Source organism: Numida meleagris, chromosome 4, assembly GCF_002078875.1.
Source record: "Numida meleagris isolate 19003 breed g44 Domestic line chromosome 4, NumMel1.0, whole genome shotgun sequence".
Taxonomy (NCBI): Eukaryota; Metazoa; Chordata; class Aves; order Galliformes; family Numididae; genus Numida; species Numida meleagris.
The window spans coordinates 22,917,021-22,944,429 of record NC_034412.1 but is presented as its reverse complement, the minus strand read 5'-3'; the positions used below and the strand labels follow the sequence as shown (position 1 = coordinate 22,944,429).

The following is a 27,409-nucleotide window of genomic DNA, read 5'->3' as shown; positions in this document are numbered from 1 at the left end:
AATGCAAGTGACACATCATCAATAAAACCATTATGAATTATTCAATTACTCTGCCCAGTATAGCAGGTTGCATTTAATAGGACCAAGCGTCCCATCAATAGACTCACAAGCAGAAAATGTAAGCGATACACAACAGATGCAAGGCCATTCTGGAAAAACAGAGTCCTTAAACCAACCTCAGATTTATACCAACAATCAGCTGAAAAGGAACACAATACAACACTGAGCAGAAAACCGAACACAAAACACTGAATAAATACAGAAATACAGATTAGATTCACTCTGTATTTGCCCACTGTAGGAATACTGTTTTCAGTTCTGTTCTCAGTAAGGCAAGAAAGCTGATAAATCAGAAAGCGCTCAGAAATGGATAAAACATGACAGATATGCCTTTCAAAGAAGAAAAAGACAAAAAAAAAGTGCTATTTATTGAGCTTCCGGAAAAAATTAAGAAATATCTTGCTCGGTCAGTGACTGATCATGCAAGCAAAAAAGACAGAAGAACCAAGATTGTCCAGAAAAATGACTGAAGTGAGAAATTCAGAGATAAGCAACAGTCAGCTGTTTCCAGGTCAACACTGGATGATTTTCTAAAAGGTGGTTTTCTGCTTAAGCTAGAACTTAATCAGGCAATACATTACTCATATTACACAAGATGCCAGACGAGTCACAGCAGTCCCTTCTGACTTATCAAGTCCTTATGCTGATAAAGTCAGTGAATTCTTCAAATCCTATCTACCCACACTCCAAGAGGAAATTTTTACTAAAGGAATCGCATCTAATCCATCAATTTCTCCCAAAACCATGCCTCTATGAAAGCTACATTTACAGACCTCTTTACAACTCATATGTTTGCTGTCCCAAATCACTGCAATAACATTTTGACTTCTCGGTGACCCCTGGTCAAGCACTGCCCACAACATTCTCATACAGTAGGACCAACCTGAGCACCTTCTGCTCACTCATATGTCCATCCTCAGCTTTCATGGAGTACTGCAGTTTGCAACATGTCAGGAAGAACAAATGCAAAAAGCAGGCACTGAAACAACTTTGGGATAGAATGACAAGACTAAGGAGATGTGCACATCTAACAAAATTAAATCAAGTAACATTAAATACCACTTATTCAGATGTTTTCCTTCCCTACCCCTTAATCTGAACCTTGTGGTTAGGAGGAGTAGAGAGTTACCACCGCTTGCTTCACCTGAACACGAAAAAACGCAAAAGCTGTCCTGAGTTTGTCAGTCAGCAAGCAGGATGACCTCCACCTTTGTTACAGGGTTTCAGAGAGCAGCGATTAAGCTCTTAGGCTCCAAGCAGAGTCAGAGGACCACACCCTTGGCCCTGCCACTGGCTGGAACGCAAGTCATTTCTCATTCCAAATCCTGTCCCAAAACCCTGCCAGCACTCTGTTTTCCAGCCGAAAAATCATTTTCACATCTGTCTCTACCTTGTCCATAGAAAAAAAATCTGCTAAGTGAATATTATCCAGCTTGTTTCATTCCACAAAATGTTACAGATCAGGATGTCTACCTGCTTCTCGACAAGCACTTCACTCTCAGTAGCCAGACTACAGGAATGCAACCGTAAAGTCACTGCAGCATTTCTCTCGTGCTTGTCACACATTGTACAATCCATGTGTGTATTCAAAATGGCAGGAAAAAAGTTTCCAACTACATTCACTGAATTAACAGACCTGGGTTGTTGTAGTTTTCTGGTTTTGCTTTTGATATTGTTTATATAAGCAGCTTCTTCGGGCTCTGTAGAAATATCTCCTCCCTGTCTCCTCCCTTAAGGTTTCCTATTAATGCAGTTCAGACATGTCCTATACTTGAGGAAAAAAATATTCAACAGTAAGAAAGCGTCAAATAAAAATCCTTAGGAGAAAGAATTAGCATGTGCATCAGACTGCGTATGTTCATCAACCAGGAAATTACAAATTATTTTGTTACTACACATGAATTACGTGAATCTTTAACAGATGATCAATTTTCCTCTCTTTACATCCATACCACTAAAGACGTTCACTTGTTTCAATCTAAGAACCATATCTTTACACTAACTTGCAATGTTATCCTGATCCCACCTTAGCATTCTTAAAAGTCTAGTACAGCATACATAGAGAAAATCATACATACAGATGATTCCAGCATTAACTATGACTCATAGATCTTCCCTGGTTTTAAGGACAGTTGATTCATAATTTATTAAATAATGACATGAGTTACTTAGACTTTAAAACCTTACTATATACAATGACCACAAGCAGCCTCACTTTCTATCTATCACACATTATTCTCAGCATAACACTTGACACCAATGCTGCTTTGAGCAAGCGGCTGGAGCAGATAGCCACCAAAGGGCTGCCTCCTCCAGCCTAGGTCATCCCGCAGTGCTACCGTACGTGGATCACAAATCACAGCTGATGAGATCAATTACTTTCCAGTCACACCGACTCCTTGACACGTTACTGACATCTGAAGTCGCAGAAATTCATCTATACATCATTACAAAACCTCCTCCAATGTAATCTATACAAAGCTTCCTTCTGTTTCTTCCAATCTGAACTGACACACCACCACATACAGACCACAAATCTTTTATCCAATCTGATCTATACCTGTGAATTTGCAGTCTCTGAATCACCCTGTCACATATGGGCATCAACAGAACACGAAGTATTTCACTTTACTGCCAGTGACAAGGGGGGGGGGGGTGGAGGAAGTATTTCTCTACAGAATGAAAATGATCAAACGTGCAGTAACAAAGCATTAACTTCACAAAGTGCAAGTGCAAAGCATTGTGCTTACTTTCACTACTGTAACAGCTGTTTAACTTTTTTCCAACCGGTTTATTCTCCCATCATTACACATAAGCTAGTTTGTATGTTTAACTCATTCTCATTAGCGTCTCATACCTGCTTGCAATGGTATCAAGTAATCATCCCTCCTTATCTAGATTTTTGAAAGTAGACAATCAAAAAGACAGAAAATTGTAACACACAACTCTAATAATTAACCAAAGGAATCAAAGACTAGAAAGCGATCCAAAAGGTATCACCAACAAAACAGCATCTTGAGACAAGTCATCCAAACAACCACCAACATTTCTCATCGCTGTACAGACTCCTGTGTCTTCTGCTATTATCCAGAATCTGCAAGGTCTAGAAATCCAGCTTCCGTCTATTACAGGCTTTAAGGATTATAGTAGTAGCTCGTTCTTGAAAACACACACTTGGATTTCACACTTGCCAAAAGCCTCAGGTGCATCTGAACAATTCTAAGCATTCTTTTCACACAAAAGAAAATAATTTGAAGTGGGCCATGAAATCTTCAATGGCAGTCTAGCTTCTACAGCAACAGCTTGATATCTGCAAGTGTTACCATATTCAAGGAATGTTAACCTGTTAGATAGAATCAACTGACAGCACACTGTCAACTGGGCACAGAAGTCAGCAACACCCTGACAATCTTTCTCACTAACAAAGCAATGTAAGGACCTTGGCCTTCTAGAGTCCTCCACCACCACCTGAGCTGAAGGTGAAAAAATAACGCTACTAAGCATCACTACAAGGAACAACATGCTTTTATATATGCACATATACATACATACACACACACACAAAACCACCAGTCAACCACAAGAGGGCCAATGTGGTATAGACCTTATAATTTCAAGCACTTCATGCTTCGTCTTAGTTCTATCCACAAGTTAACACATCCTGAACAAACTTGCTGGGTTTTCTGCTCTGACAATTTTCAACACAGACCATTTCCGTAACCAAAGAACATTCAGGACTTGACTGCAGAGGAAAGGACAGGCTAAGCTATGCTGGTAACTGACTTCATTCTCATCAAATACTATCCCCCCTGCAGCATTTCGCGCAAATGTTTAAATGTCACTCAACTAATTAAAATCAATTAATGAGGAAAATGAGTAAAGAAAGAGCCCCTTTAAACACAAAGACACACTCAATAAGAAGAGATGGGTTTTTCCTTACTGAAATATCCAGGGCATCTCTAGCAAGCTCTGCAGGAAGGAGGAAGCAGATCAGGCCTGTGTTTTCATGTTTGTGAACTGAAATTTTGTTGGTCAGCGCCCTCCCTCCTTCCTCTACAGCGCTGGCACAGGCTGCTCACAGAGGTGGTGGAGAACTTCTGCAGAGATTCAGGAGCTGCCCAGACACCTGCATGTGTGCCATACCACAGGGAAGCTGCTTTAGCAGGGGCTGGGACTGAGCAATCTCCAGAGGTCCCTTCCAACTCTTAAAAGTCCGTGATTCTATCTCTAATCATGAATTTAATACAGTTCATTTCGATTCTTTGAACAACACTGAGAAAAGCATATATATGTAGGATATACTGATTGGCACAAGATTTAACTTCACACTTTAACAAGCACTAGGACATGAATTTCAAGACCTCCAGTGAATGAATGATTGTACATTTGACAGTTACGTGAACTTACAAACTCAGACAGAAAAAGCTCATTATTTCTAACAAAAATCTGAAGAGCTGGAGGCCTGAACCACTTTAAAAGAGGGAGAAAAGGGGAAGGAAAAGACTATGACTCAGGTACCTGGCTCATCTTCATAAATTACTGTGCACTAATGTTTTCCGTGCACACTTAAATAATTACAAAGACCTTTCAGCAGAGGCGTGCAGTAGCAAACAACCTCCCCAGCCAGTCTGAGTGGCTACCCCAGTGAGATGACTGACATCTAGCTTGTTTATAAATCAAGTAGCTATAGATTTTAGAAGTGGTACCAACATCTTATTTACAGTCAGGTTTAAGAACCTCAAGTACACAACAGCACTCCATTTGGACAATTGGCCTTAATGGACAGCAAAAGCGGAAGAAATGTAATAGCACTTAGCCCGAATCCCTTAAAGCAATGTTCCCTGCTCCCTCACCTTTGATAGCCAAGATCTTTTCACCAATCAAGTAGTAAACAGTCTGACAAATTAAGCTGTAAAAATCCCAACTCACTGCTTACAGTTTTCACCTATGTCAATATAAAGACCACATTTTTCATTTAGTGTATGCTTAAGAATGGCAAGAAAAAAATACGAAAAGGAGCACCTGAGGATTCTTTACAGTCCTCAGATGATCAACATCAGTAATGAAAAAAGAATCTACAAGAGTTCAAGTTGCTGTGCTATCATTACTGCTGATTACCCTGCATCATTGCAAGTGACTACTTTTCATTTTAGTTCAATGCTCTTATTTTAAAGCACACTCAAGAAAACATTCAGAAAAGGACCCAAAACAAACACTGTGAATGACCACCGCACACAGGTTCACATCACCATGCACTGGGAGATCCCAAACAGCTCTTCAAGTCATTAAGAAAGCATCCACAATACCGTCAGATGTTGAAAGGGACTACCAAAGTCTCAGAATGAGATGTGGGTCTTGCTTGAACAAGCTGACATTGAACTTCTATGCGTAAACCTACTTTTTAATATAGTTGACTATTAAACATTCTGTCTAATCACATACCATAAGGAATTAGCAGTAACATGTGTGACCTTTGACATTAACTTTCAGAACTTATTCCTATACAAGCCTGGTGGGCGAAGGGGGAGTGACAACAGACACTCCAGCAATTCTGCTGCTTCCCCTAGGACCAATTAGGACACACAATTTCACTTCAACATCAGCAAACTGTCTGAAGAGGGCCTAGTCAAGAATACCAATACCTACTGACGATCTTATCTACTGGAGTCAGCAACCAATAACAGAGCTCAAAAATAGCAGAACAAAGCTTTTGCTGGTGACTACAGCAACAAAGTTTGTTTATAATGGTTCCAAAATATCACACTATGAAACTATTAAGTGTTCTACACAGAAAAGAGCAAATGGGTTTGTGTTTATTACAAAGTTTCTTAAAAACAAGAGCAACCAGCAGATTTATGGGAAAAGTGGAGGAAAAAAAATAACACGTACTTTCCAGGAACTTGCCCAAGTCAGCTCCTGAAGCAAGAAAATAGAATGAGCAGCAAGGAGTTAGACAAAATATACACAGAATTCAGAAGTTTGTTACCCTCCCACCCAAGCGAACAAGCTCACAAAAAATACAGTAAGAGGTAAAGCGCTGCAGCAGCAAAAAAAAAAAATGTTGTGCTGAAGGTTACAGGGAAAAACATACATTTTATTCCAGAAGTACTATTTGACAGTGTCTCCTTTTAGCCTACAACTTGTCCCACTTCAAAGCGGGACTGCACAGAGTTCCTTTGTTGACACTGAAACGACTTGACTTGGATCAATACCAAACGTACACGATCGTGACCAATGCACTCGTAGGGCTGCCAAGGCCTGCTGGTCATGGCTGCTGCCACCACGCTGCGCCCGCGGGCGGGAGAGCCTCAACGCTCCACGAGCTCCTTCCTTCCTTCCTCAGCCCGCGGCACCTGACAGCGCCGGGCGTGCTCCGAGGGGGGCAGAGACCGCACTCAACGTGCACCTGCCTGAGAACAGGCCCAGTCCCCCGAGCCGAGAGGAGTGAGCTCACACAGGTCAGCGTGATGGGAGGCGCGGCCGCCAGCCCGAGGGCCGTGAGCGCCCCGCCGCCGTCTGACAGCCACAGCCTCTCGCTGCCGAGCAGCCGCATGGAGAAGGCGAGGCCCACGCCCCGGCGACAGCGGGGCCAAGCTCAGCAACAGCCCAACGCAAGGAATCAGGGGACGCCCCACGGGTGCGCCCCGCCGCCGGGCCGGGCCCGAGTGCCCCGCTGCCCTGTAGGCCGCGGGGCGCCTCGGGGCTGCGGCACCCCCGGTCCGCAGCGGACAGGAGGCGCCGGGCAGGCCGGTGCCCAGGGCCGCAGGGTCCCGGAGCCGCTCTGGCGGGCGAAGAACGCGGCGGCAACGAGAGCGTGTTGGCGGGGAGGCGGCCGAAGGGGCGGTGAGGGCAGGGAGCCGACGAGACGGCGTTACCTGCGCTCCCGGACGGAGAGTCCCTCACAGCCACAGCGACTGCTCGGCCCCAACAACACAAGATGGCGGTTGCGCCGCCACGCAACGTCACGTGAGGGTAGGCCCCGCCCCCTGCCTCCGCCACGGGACCCGGATGGGCGACGACCCTCCCCTCCCCCCGCCCCTGAGGGGGCACCGCCCGTGTGACGTCAATGCGCCGCGCGCGCGGCAGAGGGCGGCCCCCGGCGGCTGCGCGCGCATCGCTCTTCGCCTCAGAGGAGAGCGCGCCCCCTGCTGGAAGCGGGCGCCAGCTGCGGCCTGGCCCGCCCGGCCCTATAGGAAGGGGGGGGAGCGCGGACGATGAGCTAGGCGCAGAGTTGTGAGAAGCCGGGCCGTGCTCCCGCAGTGGCGGTTACCCCCCCAGTCTGAGTTCCTAGTGTTCGGTTCCTATCAGTGCTTCCCCTAAGAAACTACCTTCGTCCGCTGTCACACACGTTATCCCCCACAGCCGTGTCCTGTGACATGCGGGTAATTCATTGCCGTGTACTGCACTACGAACCTGCAAGGCCCCGTCCAACCTTGGGAAAGGCAGCAAGCCCACGGACAGCGGGCCCCAGGGAGCCCCTCAGGAGGCGAGTGCTGCTGGCAGCACAGGAGGGTCATCCTGTAGTACACAGTTTGGTTCCGAAGTTCCTGATAGAAAAATCAGCAGCAGCTGGAGGCAAACTTCTTCCAGCTAAAAATACTGTTTTATTTTTAGACCTAAAACCCATATTAGTACACGATTCAGAATACCCCGTGTGGCTCCTGGAGCCTAACAACCTACTGCTCACTGCTAAGCGCTGTTGGAGACGTCACTGTTTTCAGCTGAAGCTATTTCACTCCATGATTTCAGCCACAATCCGTTTCGCTTTCTCCCTCCTCTGCTAGGTGATTAAGTACTTGTCACTGTGCACCAAACTCAAGCCAAAAATGATGCAAGAGTGAATGCAAATGATTCCTCATGAGCTAATGGGAGACAAGCCTGTGTTTCTTAGGATTTAGTTCTGGCTGAGAGCAACACAGACTACTTCACCCCAAAATCCGACTGAAATTTCTCTCTTAGGAGATCAGTAGGTTAAACCAAAGCTGCCTAGCAAGGAGCTGCCCCCAACAGGCTGCATTTGATCCCCCTGTTTGTTGTCACACAGCTTGATATTAATAATGGTCTGGGGAATGGAGAGGCAGCACTGCATTGTGAGCTGTCAGTAAGAACTTCCAGCTTAACTACAGAAGCTACTGTCCCTTATTATTCTACTTACTGAACATGCATTTGAGTACTCAAAATATTCACATGCTCTAAGGCAAGCTTTATCTGAGCTGGGAGAAGTTCAACACTCCTAGAAATTCCCCCCCCCCCATCACTACAAAGATATTATTGAGACAAGAATTCAGGAAGAGAATGTCTAACAGATGTCTCATCTGCAGATCTTAGCTTTCTTTCTAAAATATCTCGAGGAAACTCAGATTTTTGTTTTGCTCGTTGTAATGGTAAGTGCCTCTTAAGTCCTCTACAACTCTCATTCAAACAGAACGGGAAGGTTGTCATGAAAATTCAAAACTGTATCTGTGTGGTTAAATTCCTGCTTGGTTTAGTTACAGCACTGCACATTGTCTGTGTATGAAATTACCCCAGCAGCTAGGCTGAGATTTTCTCAGGTACTGAGGGCATGATGTACTTCAGAGCCCTCTTGATTGCCATGTCAATCCATCCACACTATTAAAAATCCAAGTGCAAGGAAATGGCATCCCTAATGAACCAGAGGCATTCCTTTTTGAACCACTGTTTTCACCTGACCTAGTATGGAAACAAGATCCTGCCTCCCTCGGTACAGCTGTGAAGCTATGAACATAGAGCACAGCTTTGAAATATTAATAATCACCATAAAGCAGCTCAAAAGACGTGTCAGAGTTTCACATCTCCACTCCCCACCTCCAGTTTAGTTATTTGGAAAAGCAGCTCCCTTCTGTTGAAATATTGGGCTTTCTGTCTGAGAAGTGTCAGCAGTCTCAGCAGCCTCTGTCTTCCAGGAGAGGGAAAAACCATCGTAATTTGTCATGTCCCTAAAAATAACGGTAAGAACAGCAGACGAGGCAGACAGATGAACATCCAAACATGGTTTTTAAAGCCAGTCAGTTCAATGCATCTGTCACCTCAGATAGTCTGTGCTGAAAGACAGAGTACCACATAAACACTGCTACTTTTGCACACCCAATTATTTTAAGACATCATTCTTAGATTCGGCAAGTTGAGTTTGAAAAGCAACAGTGAAGTACTCTGGTTATTCCAATCCATCTTGCCAAGGATTTATTTGGACACTCCCATAAAATTACAATTCAATTTAGTCAGCTTAACCTTTGCAGCTAAAGCCTAAATTCTAAGCCATGAAGATCCCAGAGGCAAGATACTCTCACATCGCATTGTTTCCCTTTCCCTCTTGACTGTGCCTGTAGTGAGCTTTTTAGGTAAAAGCTTCTGCCATCACATGGTGTCTGGTGCAGTCCTAATGAGTATCCTAATGAGTATAGAAGGATCAGTGAGAAACACGCTCCAATTTAAGAATTCAGTGTTTGCTGAAGTACTCTGGACTTCTCAGCTGTATATCTTCTTGTCTGGGAAATTTTAAACAAAAATCCTCCAGAGACAAAGGATGAGCTGAAGTTCCTATTCTAGGAACTAAGTGACTCGAGACAACTCTTCACCCATTCTGGGAAAGGCCTGCATCTGCAACAGATTTTTCATTAAATATCTGTTCTTACCCTCACAAGCAGACTTAGAGTCATTTGTAGCATGTTTCAGCAAATAGAGTTCATATTGCCAGGAGCTTTAAAGGCCTCTTGTGGTGACATCAGGCATAAAGGGAGGACAGCATCAAGAACCACAGTGTTTTAATTATAGATAAATAAACTTAAGTCCATATTGTCAAGCAGAAAGTATTGGCTCAGAAATTCAGCTAAGCATTTTTTTTTTAATATCTCTGAATGACCTAATTATGCTGTCATTTACTCCAATAATTGCCAGCAAAACAGAACAATTTAAAGAGCAATTAACTTCTCAATGTCAATTCTTGCAAAGCTGATTTCAAAATTCATGTTGCAACTTCAAAATAGGTGTACATCCAAAAACATTTACTCTTCATTGCACTGAAAAAAAAGTGCCAACTAACAGCACCCATTTGAATTGAACAAAGCTCCCATGGCAGCAAACTGAACAGTTACAGACCTAACGCTCTTGCCCTCAGCATGCCAAAGATGCCTTCATAAAATAAAGCTGGGCTGGGACAAAATCCAATTAATCCAGGAGACTGTCACCCTCTCAGGAAAGGACTAAGGAGCAAAGTCAGCTTGCCACAGATGCCACGTTCTACAGCTGGTATTCTTCTTAGAGAGCAACCTTTTACCCCCATTTACACATTCTCCCGGTTTGCGTTGACTGACCTGGTTATCTTGTCCTTTTACAGATGCACAACCAGAAGGAAGAACCCATCCTTCCAGTCTTCGCAGCCTGAGCTATGCAAGGGCCAGACACTACTGACTTCCTTATTGAAACTTGTCACCTAGAATTGACTCAAATATACTAAAAAAACACATTAGGAGTTCTCTTACCACCCTCCCCTGCTGCTGCCCTGCACAGCTACATGTGCAAACTAACAAGGCAGCAGTGCTTACTGGAGGGAAAAAAAAAAAAAAAGAAATTCAAGAGCTGCAGCTTTGCCATTTTCCCACAGTAGTGAAGACTAAGGAGCCCTCATCCTGATTTTACCTGACCTCAGAGGTCCAAGGGCTCACAGACATGGGGCAAATACATCAGCTGCCCACAACACACAGAACTGAGCCATACAAAAGATCTGTGCAGGATAAAGTATTTATGCTTTCCCTTTCATCACTGGATTGTGCCTGCAGTGACAGAGTTCAGGCTCCTTCTGAGCCCTCCACGCTGGCCCTGCCAGCAAAGGTTAGGAGATCAGCAAGAGCAGAACCAAAATGCTTGGATACACTTGAAGACTCTTGTGTATATTCCTTCCCTAATATCAAAACAGAAGGAAAGGCAAAGTGAAACATAGCTGAAGCAACCAGCTTCTAGTTCCCACCTGGAGCACTATCAAGGCTGGGATGCAGTGGCTATTTTCAGATATGGGGAGGCTGATAATGTTCAGCTGTCAACACTCAGCAGTGGACAGTATTTCAAATATTTACGCAGCCACATTCTTTTCTGAGACATTGCAAACATGACAACTTTTTCAACTAGAGCTGTTGTAGAGAAGGGGACACCATATCAAGAAGGGTCTGAACACTTCCTCACCCACCCAAATCAGGATGCTAAGCTCTGGGGCTCAGATAGTGGCACAGTCAGGAGTGGGGATCACTACAGTAGTTTGTAAACAAAATAGTATAGTTGGGGACCTAAAATAAAGCACAGGCAATACTGAAGATAACAATGCTTTATTTGTACATTTCAGAAACAGAAGAAATGATTAAAGATGAAATTATTTGCTTTGTTGTAAAGTATAAAAACATTTAATTATAAATACTTAGCTAAAAAAGCGTGATTTTATAAAATATAATCTGTGAAGATATATATACACAGTTTAATCATTTAGCAATTCTTTCACCTGACATTAAAGAGTAGAGGTTTTTCTATTCATTATTCCACGCTCACAGTTTAGTGCTCATAGTTTAAGAAGCAAAACAGACAAGTGAAAAAAATGACTGCTGAGTTTTTTCTCTCCAGAAGGGAGAGAAAAAAATGCACCAAGTGGGGCAACAGCAAGATACAATTTGAGCAAATTCACGTTTTGAGAGGTCTCTCCAAGGGAATACAGCTTCCCACTGCCATAACCTTCAGCATATATTCAGACAAGCAGCAGGTACTTTAACATTTATGGGCAAGTTTCCTGTGTGTGTGCATTAAAGGAAATAGTTAAGTACAGTGCAAGCCCTCTGAAGCCAATTGAGCTAAAGATGCTAACCTCTCTGGTCTTCCCTTCTTGAACAGGGATTGCTCAGGATGCTGGGCTGGTTTCATGTTATGGCTCTAATGAAATCAACCACCACCACCACCTTTATGATTCAGGTGGAGCACATATTCAAATAGGAAAAAACCCTGTGTGCCATCCAATTTTGACATCCATCTGGCAATATCCCTTAAAAACAGACACAGCTAAGGCTGAAAAAATACAGTGAAGCCATATAGTACACTAAACATGATGGAATGTGAAAGAAGATACATGATTAGGCAGCTCAGTTTTCTATTCCTTGTTTAAGAGAGCTAGCTTCCTCCCTTCAAAGTTCTCAGAAATCTTGCATCTTACTGAAAAGTTAGTATGGCACTTCAGAGAAGAAAAACTGAAAGACTCTCCAACATGCTGGGCAGAAGAAAAAAGCTACAGGAAATAATTTGATCCCTGTCCCTAGTAGTTATCTTTCTTCACAGTGCTTTCAGTGCCTGCAGCACAGGGCTTTGAGGAAGACTGATGAAGTCGAGGATGTGTGACAACACCCAACAGCAGTACAAACATACAGGAAGTGAATCTGTACTTTGTACACTCTGCTTTACACAAGACCTCACTATTTGAATGTAAGCAAGGAATTAATTAATAAGGAGGTTAAGAGAAAAAATGTACAGAAAAGGAAAGAATGAAGTAGGTAAACACTTGTCAGTGCTTACCCATGATTTGCTACCTGCTGTTTCTACTTCAGGGTGATGTACTCCTGACAGTTCAAAGCAAACAGCATGCACACAGCTCTTATGATTCATATCGTTATGAATGCATAGTAACTGCAAGAGTTGTGTCCTTAGAAAGTTGAAGGATCTTCAGGAGAGGAAGACTAAAATTTGTTACAGCTTCGCTTGGCAGGAGCCAGGCTGTTCTCTCCAGGTAGAACCCTGATCTGGAAAACGTACAAAGTCACGTGCAATCTCAGAGTGCATATTGGCTAGCTGCTTACTGGGTAAACGCAGACTTTAACTCCCTGAAAGCTGCTCGGCGGTGCTTCCTTTCCTCCTCTTCTCGCTTTCGCTCATCTTGCTCAGCTCTTATCTCTGCTTCAAACTTACTTGAAGAAGAAAGGGCTTGAACCTTTATGAAAGAGAAAACAAAAATGCTTTCCATCAGAGACAGAACCAAAGTCTGAATTACTGTTAAGTGAGCAACACCAAACTGTTTACTGCACCTCTCATTCCTTAATGGGAAGCTGTCAGGATGGGTCAAGTATTAATTAGACTGAACTACTTGGGTATTTACATCCAATACTTGCTAGCTTGCTTGACTTGATGTCAAAAATAGAAAGGTCATTTACTAATAAGTCACTAGCAAGTAACTAAAACAATGCCATCAGTACTAAGTCAAATGCATTATTTCTGTAAGCATGCAGCACAGCACAAGTTGTGAGTAAACAGTGAGAGAAACTACAGCAGAAAACAGCTCTGAATCATAGCCAAATCTGAGATAATCATACTATACCACAGATAATCTGCAGATCAAAGAGACTTTTTTTGCTGGCTTTTTTTCCAGCTTTCATCTCAGTACATCTGCTATGCAATAGCTGTGCTACACTCTCAGGACAAAACTTCTTATGTAAGCAATTAGGATTAGTCTCTCTCCAACAGATCTTGCAAAAAGGGTGCTTTGTCAGCTTCTCATTGTGTAAAGCTCTTTCTGCCAGCACCAGGACTCTGTGGAATAGTTTTGATTCCAAAGGTTACAAAGAACTGCTCAAGAAAGACATCTGAAATTCTACACTCCAAAACACTCAATTCACCACTAAACCAAGTTCGCTGGTCAAGTTCTGAAAAATGAGAAAGTCAGTCCCTATGTATTTGTTTCCAAGATGCTTTTGTCTTCTAAAAGCTGCCAGCCAGTCACGTACAGCTCTCGGCCACAGGGACACGAGTCCACCAGCCAGCTCTACCAGGGTAAGATCCACAGCAGAGACAGTGAATGAAGCCATTCTAGTGTTGATTAATCTGCAGAAAAATGCTGTAGCTGGATAATAACAAAGTCTGAAGGGAAAAAGCAGTGGCTGAGGTGAAGGCCAGGTGAAATCACACTTTCTCTTAGCTAGGGAGAAAATAGACAGTATCTTCGACTGAAAAGCAAGCAGGGTTAGGCTCTCATTGTCTTTGAGATTCTATGAGCAGTTTTTTCATGTTTGTTTTTGCTACAACATACCTTAGCTTCAAAGAAGTTCTTGGCTCCTTTGACTCCCTCAGTGGAGACATCTATCTCAGAAAGCTTTGCGAGAGTCAACAGTCCACTGTCCTCCTCAAGTTCCCCAGCTGCAGCTTTATGGAAGATCAGCAGGAACTATCAAGACAGAGAAGAAACATTCAAGTTCTTCACTGAGGTGAAGAATTAAAATGCAAACAGCACAGACATCCACCTACGGGAGGAGAAGGGGACACAGGAGGGGTAGGAATTGACATTTCAGAGCAAATGAAGCCAGTTTTAGAGAAACCAAATGGCAACTTATGCTCTCGTGTCCTACCTCTACTACACAGCCCTGATGGACTAAAGAGAGAAACCTCTTAGGAAAAGAGGGTTTGTGTGGAACAAAGCCATGATGAAGCACAGCTGCAGGGCTCCTACACAGCAAGAGGAAAGAGACCATCCCCACCTGCCTGGTACAACTACAGGGTGAGCTCTGATACAGCCCTCCACACCCCCACACCCCAATGCTATATTACCTTCCCCCACCAGCTTCCCCACTGTTGTGGGGTCTCAGATCACATCCCACAAGAATGAAAGCAGGGCAACAAAGACTGTCTTGCCTCACACCTGAACCTCAGTCTCTCTGTATTGAGGTGACAGTCCAATTCCAGTATGGAGGATATCAGTGCAATGGTGTGCACTCAAAAGCAGTTTGGGGACTGCCCAGCCGCCATAAACCCTGCTTTCAGTACTTCCCAAGTCCCACTGTCCACACAGCATAGGAGGAAAAAACAAAATTAAGGCCAAATGCACCAGGAACAATAACACATGGTCACTTCAACTGGCTCCTTGTCTAGGTCATGGGAAAGACTACTCAAATTAGTACTCGGAGCAATGCCTCGCGCATTCCAGGAAACCCTGAATGGTTTTGCTACAGTGAGCAACACCCAGGTATTTAATGGGCACAACAGAAATAATACACAGAAGAGCTTCTCTAATATATCTGTCAGGCCAGATCAGGGGCATGCCCTCATGAGACTCAGAGGTGACTTAAAGGAGTGCCAGTGTCCACAGTAACTGGTTTTGAAACCTTTGTCCTGCACTGAACTACAGAGACATTTAACAAACTTCGAGTCACTAAAGCAGAGTGCAAACTGGCAAATGAATTGCAGAAGAGAAAGAATCAGCCGTATTACCATTAATGAAAGCACACTTTTTTCTTTAAACACACACGGAAAGGACAAGAAAAGCTGCTTAAAAGTAAAGAACTCTCCATCACCTGCCACCTGATAACCAAATTCACACAACTCCTTGCTATTCTTGGGCACCCCAGGAGGTGTCTCAGCGCTTGCATGGTACAGCACTAAAGGAACAGAGACAAGACACCTAGGTATTAAAGGAGTCCAGTAATAATGCACCACTGCAGCACTTCAGTCCAGAGGAGAGAGCTGCAAATACCACACAGAACTGCTGTGAAGTCCATCTGCACAGGCACCTGACATCCTGACTTGGACGCCTGACACTTTATGACTTGGCTTTCCCCTCCAGAAAGCGCCTGTGTTATCCCAGAGGAGGGCAGCAGAGTCCCAGCATCTGAACTGAGAAATCCCTACTCTTCCATTTCAAATTGTTCACAGAAGCCAATGGAGATGCAAGAGTTTGGGAAGACTCCCATGGGGAGGGGTGTGGAGATGACTGCAGCGCTGGCTGCCCTCTCACAGATGCAGCGTTACCAGGCCTTGCTTCATGCAGTGGCCTTGTAACCCCTTGTGCACTCAGCACAGAGCAACCAGAAAGCAGTCTATGCTTGGGGAGAAACTGTATTCCCCTCAAAAAACCACATAAATTAAGTGATGCTCTGCTGAAGAGAAAGCAAATCCTTCCCAAGACACGCTCTCACTCTGCTCAGATCTACTAGGTTTGGGCTAGTTCCTCTCCTCTGCCACCACTGCAGGCAGGCTAGGCTCCACATACTGCTGTTAGTCACAGTTCCTCCTCACAGTTTCTGCTCCACCCCACAAGTCCCACTTCCCGACATTGGACAAGTGCAGCAAAAGCAGCACAATCCTGAGGTCTGGCACAGCTGCTGCCCAGGGAGGGAGTGGAAACACCCAGTCACAAGTACAAGTGTGCATGAATCATCCTGAAACTAGGGGATAGGGAAGCAATCCTCTAATGGAATACTGGCTGCTGCAGCCAAGGAAAGCAAACTAAAAAGGAAACCAGGGAGCAAACCACTAGTTGGAGTGGACACAGCATAACTCCAGCCTTTGAGTACCCTGCAACACAGGCTATTGGGCATCATACTGGTTTCCACCAGAGTTCATGATCAATCCTGCATGTCAATACACTGCCTGTAGCCCACCCTCACCAGTTACTTGCTATTGAGGCATCAATCCTCACTTAACAGAGAGCAATATCAGAAATTTTAAATTCAGAAATAGGAGTCATCAGCAACTAACTCATTTCATATCCTTGCTACCTCCAGGACATATCATGCGCCGCTAAGCATCAGAGAAATGTCCAGAGAAACCAAAGTGAACAATGCCATTACTTTTAAAAACCTAGGTCTCAAAAACCACGCATAATGGGACGCACTCTTTCCACCCCACAAACTTCATAGGAAGCAAGAGTTATTTGCCCTCGCATTGTTCATTAGCAAAGACCTAATCAGTGCCAAGTCTCAGAGCAATGCTGCAGACATGCATCCCTCTGAACACCGTGCTGAACTCCAGGACATAAGGGCAGTATTGGATTGACTGGCAGCAATGCCCTTGGAACTGCTTGCCAGAAGAGTGGAGTCACCCAAGGCTGTGGTTCACACAAACCCTGCTAGCAAACAGATGATGTTGGTCAGCATTTAAACAGGTGAGGGCATTAAGAACAGTGGGTGGATTTCAGCAGGTTGTAGATGCAGTTAGAATTAGACATTACTATTATACCAATTAACTCTTTTCCTGTGGTAATGAAAAAAAAACAGCAGAGATTTTTTCCTCCCCCTGCTGTACCTGATCTTTCAAAGCCTAAACTGCTTGGCTCAAATTGCGAAGGGAGCCTTGCGCAGTTAATGGTTGATCAATTGACAGACTCTCAGAAGTCACTAGTACAAGCAGCATTCCTAATAGGGCCAACAGCTTGTCAGCAGCAAGCCAGAGCAACACAGGCCTGCTTTCCAGACAGCAGCTTACATGGGATGGGAGGACATGGCACTACCCAAAGCAACAACAGAAAGGTGACCTGTTGCAAATGAAAGAGGCCCTTGGCAATTCTCTGGCCAGGCCTCAAGAAGCATGTTTTCAGGCAGGTTTGTCAGGACATATCCTCTGGAAAGACAGGAGCCCTCCAGCAGCTGAGTTCAGGCATGTATTTAAAACAGGGTTTCTCCTTGGGTTATCAGTGGTCTTAGTGAGCATGTGGAGAGCATGCTGACTTGTCACCATGAGCAGGAAGTGGAGCAGGGCAGGGCCACAGGGCCGGTTTAGGCCTCCTCACCCACCAGGAAGCCAGTCTTCCTGCCAGCCCTCTGCCCAGTGCTTCCGCAACAACACAACAAGCACCCTGCTCCTCTCTACCACTGGAAGGTTTGAGTACCTGCCAAGACTCTGCAATTTGTCCCCAGAGCTTTGCCAGCAACATTGCCTCATTCCAGCCTGTTTGCTTGTCCATCTTTCTGCATCTGCCTATAAACTACAACAACAGCACCAGCTGCTGCCTGCCACATGCCAAGAGCTGGCAGCACACTCAACACATGCCAGCTGACGTGTGGCCATGCAAGGGGCTGTGCTCCAAACAGGTGGCAGCAGAAGGAGGAGCCACACTGCCACTTGTGTGGAAACACCAATGCCAGGACATGATAGGCTGGGTGACCCAGAGCCATGGGGAAAAAAGGCACTTTGGTTTCATGGGAGAAAGCATCTGCAGCACTGCTTGCAGCCCAGAAGCCATTCCTAGCTCTTCACCCAGTCCAAAGGCAAGCCCAGGCAGCACACAGAGAAGGCTCCTTCAGTACACACAGTGGTCTGGCAATCACCGGTGCACGTCTGTTCTGCCTACAGTGCTTATCTTGCCACAGTCTGACCTGGGGCCAAGGACACTGTGCTCTTCCTGCTTCACTGGATTCTTTGCTACCTCCAGCTCACCTCCGCCTGAGCAGGTACCCTTCCCTGCACAGAGGAACTCCCAGCTTAGAACTTAGCAAGTGTAAGCAGAGAGGCTCTCCTTATGGTTGAAAGCATTCCTCTGAGCAATAATAGGAAGTGTGTGTGAGCAGGGACAAAGCAAGGGTGTGTGAGGAACAGAAGCATACATAGTTATTCCCAACAGCTCTACAGGGTGGACAGAGACATCCTCATTCTCCCCTCCGCTCAAGAAAAATGCAAACAAATGGCACTTTCAAAATAAAGAACAACATCCTGAGCTGTGGAGAGCTCTGCACCTCATGCCCACAACGAAATACCCACCCTAGAAGCATGGCAAGAGCACAGTCCCTCCAGAAACAGATCCTGAGCAGCAAGGCTTCCCTATCTCCAATACATCCTGGAGGGAAGAGCAGCAGGATGGCCACACAGCCCTCCACCGCTGCGGGAGTCAAGTAATTGTACTGCCTGAGGAGCTGACGATTAATGTATAAAGCCACACTGTTACGCACACTACTGATTCAGGCAGCAATCAAAGTCTAGTAGATTATTCAACAGGAGGTTGTGATAACTGCTGTGATAAAGACTGGGTACCCTCAACTGCACACATGCCACTGCTGAAGTGCCCTCTCGTCTTTCATCCAGCAGCAGCTCCTGCCCTGCCCACAGCAGGGCTCTGAGCACCCCCAGCACAACTAATGCCCAGTAGTATCAGAGCAGAGCAACGACAGAGATCCATTTGCTGACTGTCTCTGAGCCAGTATGAAGTAGTGAACTACAGCATCACCCAGTTTATTCTTTACTGCAGGGACACAAGCTCTTGGAGCTTGCTGTGATCAGTCACTGTGATTTAGAGGGACCCACTATGAACTGTAAAGGGAAGTTGTCTGTGCACCATGAAACTGTCTGCTTCAAGCAGAGCCCTGCCCCTGCACCAAGAATAAGGTCTGAGCCACCGTACTGCAGAAACACAAAGATGCCTCATGACTGTGGGGATGTGCCAAATCTGTGCTACCTCCAGCTACAGCAGGAAGCTCTGCCAGCACTCCTGCGCAGCTGGGCTCATATGTGCTCCCAATGCAAGAAGCAAAGTTGGAGTGCTTCAGCACCAGGTACCATTGCTTACGCTTGGAGATGGTCAGCTGCCAACAGTGCTTCAGACTTGGATATGCCTGTGGCATGAGGAAGCTCACCTGCTGCTCCATCACATCCCACAACAGGAGGAGTACGGAAGGGACAGGGCTATAAGTTGGAGAACAGGGCCTAGCTGTCTCCTCCCTACTATCCCACAACCACATCCCCAGCTGCACCCATGCCACCTTACCTCACGGAAGCTGAGTTTCCCATCGAAGTCTTCATCTACCTCTTTGATCATGTTCTTCAGGCCCAGATGGGTCTGGGGGGCTCCCAGCTTTTCCATCATCAGTTTCAGCTCCATCAGGTCAATGTATCCATCCCGTCCCGAGTCATACCTGTGGGGTACAAAGGGGAGAGGGTCAGCCCTCACCACTCCCTGTATCCAGGAGCATCCTTCCAGAAGAGGAACTGAGCAAATGGAAAAAATACACAGCAGTTCAAAGTGCAACAGAGAAAAGCTGTACAACACAAATTATATTAAGCTCAGGGAAGTGGTAGGCCACTTTCAGAGCTGTCTCTCCCAAGAAGGAAGTACTCAGAAGCCCAAGCCAAACCACCCCACACAGAAAAAAAGAGGAACTCAGCTTATCTTGGGATTTCCATCTCGCCCACTTGCATGTCCAGCACAAAGTTAACTTGCACACAGCTTACACCATGCACCAGCATGGAGGGGCAAAAGCATGCCAAGAGCCAGCTGCTGCCAGCTCTCAAGTTCATTTAGAGGAGAAACAAGGTGCACAGACCAACCAGAAACTCCCCTTGAAAAAGGCCATCTTTTCCAAGCAAAAGACACACACTCAGCTGTTAAGATCTCTCCCCTCTGAAATGCTTTTGTTCTACATAAGCACTCTGCTTCAGGGCAGCTGTTGATTCAGTGCCCTGAGGCAGAGCACAAAAACAGGCTGGGGGAAAGCACAGTGCACTACTGTAATCCTGGCTGGTGCCTGATGGCTGCAAGGCAGCAGCGGGAGGAGAAGAAATTTCAACCCACCTCAGGACAAGTCTAGGAGCAAGGCTGGAGTAGGACCATGCTCCCATAAGAGCACAAAAGATTGTAAAGAACTCTTTGCAGGAGGAAAGGGTAGAAACAGGGGAGGGAGGCAGTGACCTGCAGCTCTCAGACTAAGCCTGTGCACCAGTTCCACCCTTGACATCCTCTGCCATCATGAAAGGAATACCCAGCACATTCAGCAGCCAGCATTTCATAACCATTAGAGTCATTACTGGGTTTCAAAGTCTGAAGACAGAAGAAATGAACTCTACTATCAAGCAGTTCAATAGCCATCCCTCATCCTGGCCCTGTCAGACCCTGCATTCACTCAGAGTGAAAAGCCCCACCACAGCAAGCTTAAAGATTCATTCCCAAATCAGAAAGCAAGTCAGACCAGCGTTGGCCACTGGGGTCCAGCATGGAGCCAGGGCTCACACAGCAGGATGGGGAAGGGTCTGCCTAGGCTCAGCCCTGCTGCAGTGCCTGCTGCTGCCCTGGCCTCCTTCCCCACCATCTCAATCCCAGTGCAGTTATATATTTTTTGAGTATTCAGACAGGAAACCCTACACATTGTGCTGAAGCTCTCCTCTCTGGCAGGAGCTAGTGAAATCCTTCCACCCATCATTCATTCACTATTAGCTCTCTTCCAAAGAGCACATCAACTGCAGCCATCCCAGACCAAGACCTCCACAATTGTGGTTACTCTGGAAGAAAGCCCTTTCCAGCTGAGAAACCTCACAGCAGCAGAGGAAGCTGCGGCTGAGTAAAGCATGAACAAAGCTGCTGGCACTGAGCCGCTTGCAGGCATGGGCAGTGCAAGGCAGGGCTGCAGCCAACAGCATTGCCCCACCACAGCACCGGGTGCTGATCCTTCAAGCCAGGGTGGCATGTGCTGCTTTTCAGACAGCCTCACCACCTCCCAAAGCAGTTTTCATACTGTATCCCTACTACCATGAGGCCCAATGTATCAAGACCATGAGAACTGAAGTGATAGCATCTGGTGGGCTTGCAGACCCTGCTGCTAACCCGCAAGAACATCTGCAGCCAGAAAACCTAAGGACACTAGATGGGACAGCTTTCTGGAAAACCAGGAGAGAAACCTCTGTTGGAACAGAAACCAGGTCACAGAGCTGACAGGTCAGGAAAGGAAAAAAACAGCAGGCACACTGCAGGAAAGCATCAGTAATTTAAGATATGTGTAAGCAGCACAACCAAACCTAGCACTTGCAGAATTGCAATAAGTACAGTCTCTCCCCTATTTAAATGTCAGACTGCTTTTTCCTAGAAGTTTGGGGAAAAGGGTATGGAGCTGTTCCTCTAGAGCAAGACAGCTGGACAGGCAGTGCCTTAGATCAGATAAAGCACCACAGTATAGCATATCAAGGAAGCTCTTGGGATTTGCTTTTTTGTTTGTTTCACCCTAGCAAGCTCATGCTGCTCTCTAGCCAGCTGTAGAAGCAGGGCTACATCAAGCCCTCATACAAAGGCTACCACTTTCAGAGAAGAAGGGGAATGGAGATGAAGCCAGACAGAAGGAAGGTGCCCAGCCCACGCTTACTGTGCTCACATCACCCTTGTGATGCAGATGCTACCTGCAGGCAAACACTGTTCCTCAGTGCCTGTCTTCATCTTAGCACTGAGTCTAGAGGGCAGACGCCACTCCAGAAGGGTTAACTAGCCACACTGGGTGCCTCACCAATGGGCAGAGCTTCAGGGCTCAACTATCCTGCAGAGAGGCAGCACAAAGCCAGGATTGTGAGGAACAGGCAGCAGAACGGCACAATGTCCCAGCCACACAATAGGTGTTCAGTGCACAGGGCTGGGCGGCCCCAGAGGAATGCTTCTCCAACACAGTACAGGCCGCTGGCAAGGGGCTAGCAGGCATTCAGCCTCCCAAACTCAGTTACCTAGTCACTCACAGCTGGGGACAGCAGGACACCCATGGAGCAGCACAGCATCCGGCACACTGCTGCATTCCCTCCCCACCCCCACTCCCACTCCCCTCCCAGAGGAGCCCAAGTATTTTAGGACCTTGGCACAGACACACAACCGCCACACAGCTGCGCAGCCAGACTATTTAGGGAGAGACATATTTATAGGGCATGAGAGAAGGTGTAATTTATTCCCTGCTGCATCCCCACAGCTGCAGGCACTTTGCACAACAGGGCACACGGCAGTTGTTACACAGCTGAACCTGGGGAGCATCAGTCCCAGCACTCCTCAGCCCTACCCACAATTGCACCGAGTGCCTTTTGGGGGCACCTCTTCAGCACCCTGGGCTCCAGCCAGGCCCTGGGACAGCACTCACCTATTGCACCATCAGTACAGCAGCCCTGTTCCTGCAGGGTGACAGACACCCTGCAAGGATAGCACAGGTAACAAGCAGAGCTGAAGGAGAACACCAGAGCAGGTTTGGTCCCTAAACATATTCCAGCATCCTGAAAGCCATCCTGGCCTATACTGCAAGAGTAGCACAGCAGAACTATGCAGCACCCGTGTGCACAGCTGCCTCACCAGCCCTGCCATCATCCTCTGACCTGCCATGACACCAGAGCTTTGCTCCCCTTCAGGCTCAAAGCTCCCCACACCACCAGCCAAGGCTCACCCTAACAACACGCAAGCATTACAGAGGGGCCCTCACACTGACAGGCAAATATATCTCACATCTCAGGCACACAGAGATGGGGCAGCTCCAGCAGCACATCAGTAGCAGGGGCCATGGTAGGTCCCCTTCTTCAACAGCACAGTTGTGACCCCAAGGATAAGCTGGGACACTGCACACAGCTACAAGCACTGTGGCTGACACAATAAGGCTTCGCAGTACAGCCACAGTAACAATCCTGGCAACAGATGAGACACTGAGCTCCTGACAAACTCTACTGCAACAAGTATGCACCCAGATTGACTTCCACCCAGGCTGCAGCACATCCCTGCTGCTGGAGCACTGGGGGAGGAAAGCAGCAGCAGAAATAGGGACAAGGAAGGAAAGAGGCAATACTCAACTGAAAAGACTTACGAGCAAGTGTATCATGCACAATTATTGTGCTAGTACAATCATTACAATGGTGTTATGGAGCACAGCTGGAGGCTTATACCACAAAAGATAAAAGGACTGGGAAAGAAAAGGAAGAAGGAAAAGCTGAGGACTGCATTACCAGTACTGACTTGGCAGTTACCTCACCAGTTGTCTTAATGAGAAAAACACCAAACAAAAAAAGGATAGCTGAATGAGAAATCGCAAATCCTGGAGGATCAAAGAGCCATTTTTAAATATTCACACTTATTGAGAAAGACTGGAAAGAAAACCTGCCCTTCCTGTATGCATCCACTGTACCTGAGCTTGCTACACACACTGTGGGCAACTATACTTTGATCTGCAACTCCTGTAGTAATGGCCTAACACAGGCTCTGAAACAAATCAGAGTAATGGTTCTTAAATATTTCAAAATCCTTTCTAAGCAGCACTTCATTTCCTCTGAGCATTGGGTATCACCTTACACATTAAGAGCTTTGATAACAAGTCCTCCATACCAGGGCAGGAGCAGACTCCCACCACCAGCAAGGATTTCCAATCCCTCTGCCACGCTTTGCTCTTGTAGCAATAGAAGGGCAAGATGAAAGTCACCTACACAGAGATTTCCTCTGAGGAGGTGGAGAGACATGGCCTTGGGCAGCCAAGTCCCCATCAGGATTACCTCCCTGACCACTGGGCCACCAGGCACAGCTGGTGGCAGATCAGGGACAGCCGATCACAGCCATCCCAGAGCAAGCAAGGGTGTGCAGCACCGGTCTGCACCCAGCCTGGGCCCCTTCAGGGGGCTCAAGCAGAGACCACAGCCTTTCCCACTCGATAGGCATGAGGCAACCATGAAATGAGCGGGCAGCACATTAAATTCCCTAAATGCAACAGCAATGCTGGAATTTATGCACTTCCTCCCACCCTGCAGACTAATCTGGTGGCTGCTTTCCTCTCCCACTACATACCTCGGAGAGGTCACTCAGTCCAGGCACAGCCTGCTTCTCACTCGCACACACTTGCCCTCAAGCTGCCTTTGCCTGGATGAGATCACAGCAAGGTAAGCTGCAGGACTCCAGAGCTCCCCAGAGCTTGCTCACAAGACTTTGGGAAGGGAGATTATTGTGGTTATCTCCATCACCACACACTATCAGAACAGGCAACTAATTAGGTCGCATTATAATTAGCCTGAGCTGCAGACTTCCTAGTCCCTCCGCCAAAAAAAAAAAAAAAAGAAAGAAAGAAAAAAGCCCACCCCAAGAGCTCCTGTGCCTCAGATGGCAACATCTACACTTAACAGCTGTGGACCCTGGGGTGGCACAGTCAAAGCACCCTGGTGCTGGCAGCTGTGACACTAAAGCACATGGGAACAGGGACATGAGGCTCCAACAAGAGGGCAAGCCAAGCCCAACCAAATCCTTGCACAGGGGCTCCCAGACCCCAGGGACAGGAAGTTGAACAGCAGAAACTTGGCATCTGGTGGCAACAAGACAACATGGCTGTCTGTCAAAGGCTTATTTTCTAACATTAGTAAGAAAAATCCTAGGTTGTCGTTGCTGGGGCCAATAAGCCCTACAAAGCATAAAACCTTTAATCACATTAACTCAAGCTCTGACTGGCAGGAATTAAGGGGAGTATTTCCTCCGTCTGGAGCACGTGGTATTGGCCAATACTTAAAACAAGTTGCTGGGACCAGATGGAGCAAAGACCAGATCCTTTGCAGCTGACTCCAGCTGCCTTCAGCAGAGCCGGCACCAGGACAGCTGTTTCTATCCTCCTACCCAGAGGGATGACGCCCACCACCCCATGGGGCCAGGGGAGCACGCAGCCCAGTTCCATCGTGTTCTGGCAAGCTGACCAGTGCTCAGCTGCAATGGACCACAAACGGCACACAATGTTTCCCTGCTACAGTGAACTACTGATTAGCATTCAACTGCAAAGCCTAGATTTCCCACTTACAAGGCCTGCATTTAATGAGCTCATTGTCTGAAAATTCAGCTGCAACTCAGCTCTTCCACTTTTCATTTCCCCAAATGCAGTTGTTTCCTTCCTTTTCCCTTCCGAGGAAATGTCCCTGCCCCTGCCCTCAGCTTCTAGGCCACAGGCACCACAGCAGGCTGCCAGCATGGTTCATCCTCCTGCCCTCACAGTCCCACATCTCAGCCCTCCACACAGAGTATCCCTTTACCAGCTGCCAGAAGGGGCACAGGAGCAAGCAGAGCAGAAATCTTGTCCAGACACCTCCCTCCCCGTGCTCAGCTGCCGATGCAAAGCAGCCCACACAACAAAGACCTCCGGCACTCTCAGAAAAATGAACGCCTTGCCACAAGCACACAGCTAGGTCTCCCACAGCAACAGTCCTGATTGGGGCCAGCAACACTCCACAGAGCTGCAAAGTGGAAGCATTCAAGCAAACTCTGTCTCTTGGCCCAGTCTCCAAAATGCTCAAGGCAGCTTTCAGACAGGAGAAAGACCTGACAAGTTACAAACCCTACTGCAGATACCTCTGTAAGCTGAAGCAGCTCTTTGCACCCCATATGGCTCCTTCGTGGCCCTGCCGGACAGCATATTCACCCCTAGACCTGCCCCCCTCCTCAAGGCTGGGAACATTTGTCCCAGGGAACAGAGAGATTTGGGGCGCTGAAAGAAAACATGAGCACAGGCAACAAAGGCACTCACACACAGCCTAAATGCATGAGCTCACAGTGCATAGAGCAGGGCTGGAACATGGCCCTGGTTAAGGCAGAGCACTTCTGCTTACACAAACAGCTCTCCTCATTGCTTAAATTTAGAACTAATGTTCCTGACAGGAAACAAACTCCGTCCCAGGAAGAGAGAAGAAGAAGCCGCACTCAATCTTCACTTGAGTGCACGGGAGGGAACACAAAGCCTGGCCAACAAGACCGCAGTTGGAGCTGCAAAGCTGTGGAGCAGAGCTGCAGGGGCACTCAGCTGCTGAAGGTGGACACACAGTATGCCTGAGAGGCCAAGCGACACGGGCCTGCCCTGGGACACACAGCAGGGCTGCTGCAGCAGCATCACTCCCCTCCCGGCCACACCAAGCACGTAGCAGGACGCTGGAGGTGGCCAAGCAAAGGTCAGCCGTACCTGGAGCCACCAGCAGTCACCAGCAGCACGCAGCCAGGCAGAACTGCATAGCACACCACCCACCCAGTGCTCCTTCCCCTGACACAGGGACACACCGGTTATGCTTCTCCTCGTCCTACATGCTTTCTCCATAAAGTCAGAGCTGACGGGTGCCACCACGAGCACCCAATCACCCCGAGCCCAGGAAAAGGAGCCGAATAGAGGCAACCCCCGGCTGCGAGCCGAGCGTGAGGCAGAACGGCTACTTCCAGCCCTCCTCACACCCCCTCACCCCGCCGACCACGCGGGGACAGCCGAGCCGCGGCTCGGACGGGCAGGAAGGCGGCGCAAGGGGCCCGGCCGAGCCCCAAGAGCTGCTGCCCGCACCCAGCACTCACAGGCGGAACATGCGCTCCATGTCCTTGATCTGCCGGCGGCTGAACTCCTTGAACTCGGTGTAGGGATTGAAGACGGCCGCCCGGCGGGGCTGCGCCGCGCCCTCGTTGATGTCGTGCCGCCGGGCCAGTTTGGCGCTCAGCTCCTCGTCCGCGCTGGCCGTCAGGCAGCTCCGCTCCTCGTCCGCCTCACACGGGGCCACCCCCGCCTCCTCCCCGTCGCCCTCCGCCGCCGCCGCTCCGCTCTCCTCCAGCAGCAGCCGCCGCTGCAGCTTCTGCGCCAGCTCCTCCGAAGCCATGGCCCGACACCAGCACCGCTGCCGCAGGCCGCGCTCACGCTCTGCGCAGGATCGCCTGCCCCGGCCCTGAACTTTATTCCCTCACTTGGCGGCGGCGGGCGGGGCGGGGCGGGGCGGGGCGGTGCTGGAGGAGCGCTCGGTGCGGCCCCACGGGCTGACCCCGCCGTGCCGCCCCGCGCGTGAACCCCGAGCTGGAGCCGCTTGCAGTCAGGTACAGCCCCACCGGCTGCGTGTACGCTCCCCG

At 47.6% G+C, this 27,409-nt stretch overlaps 3 protein-coding genes across 14 annotated transcripts in view; 1 reads left to right on the top strand and 2 right to left on the bottom strand.

Moving 5' to 3' along the window:
• The window catches only part of GIGYF2 (GRB10 interacting GYF protein 2), a 73,039-nt gene extending 65,965 nt beyond the window's left edge, over nucleotides 1-7,074 (bottom strand). For 8 of the 12 annotated variants that reach the window (XM_021393449.1, XM_021393454.1, XM_021393457.1 and 5 more), the window contains exon 1: nucleotides 6,936-7,074. The gene's annotated coding sequence lies outside the window, so the exon portion shown is untranslated. Of the gene's footprint in view, nucleotides 1-5,949; nucleotides 5,977-6,935 lie in introns of all 12 variants that reach the window. The other 4 variants (XM_021393450.1, XM_021393451.1, XM_021393452.1 and 1 more) reach the window with 3 other exon arrangements.
• LOC110397481 (basic salivary proline-rich protein 2-like) lies at nucleotides 6,528-7,121 on the top strand. Its single transcript, XM_021393825.1, has one exon. The coding sequence runs from the start codon at nucleotides 6,528-6,530 to the stop codon at nucleotides 7,119-7,121; it is 594 nt and encodes a 197-aa protein (XP_021249500.1).
• Nucleotides 12,775-27,273, bottom strand: EFHD1 (EF-hand domain family member D1). Its single transcript, XM_021396046.1, has 4 exons — nucleotides 26,870-27,273; nucleotides 19,565-19,712; nucleotides 14,126-14,260; nucleotides 12,775-13,033 (listed from the first exon to the last, which is right to left on the bottom strand). Exons 1-4 carry the CDS (start codon nucleotides 27,163-27,165, stop codon nucleotides 12,899-12,901), a joined length of 714 nt encoding a protein of 237 aa, XP_021251721.1. The 5' UTR covers nucleotides 27,166-27,273; the 3' UTR covers nucleotides 12,775-12,898.

Bases quoted from the DNA above. Each gene is read 5' to 3' on its own strand.
- LOC110397481 (XM_021393825.1), top strand. From the start codon at position 6,528: ATGGGAGGCGCGGCCGCCAGCCCGAGGGCCGTGAGCGCCCCGCCGCCG.
- EFHD1 (XM_021396046.1), bottom strand. From the start codon at position 27,165: ATGGCTTCGGAGGAGCTGGCGCAGAAGCTGCAGCGGCGGCTGCTGCTG. The intron at 19,713-26,869 runs GTGAGTGCTGGG...TGTACCCCACAG, and splicing joins ATGGAGCGCATGTTCCGCCT to GTATGACTCGGGACGGGATG. The intron at 13,034-14,125 runs GTATGTTGTAGC...TCTTTCATAAAG, and splicing joins AGAACTTCTTTGAAGCTAAG to GTTCAAGCCCTTTCTTCTTC.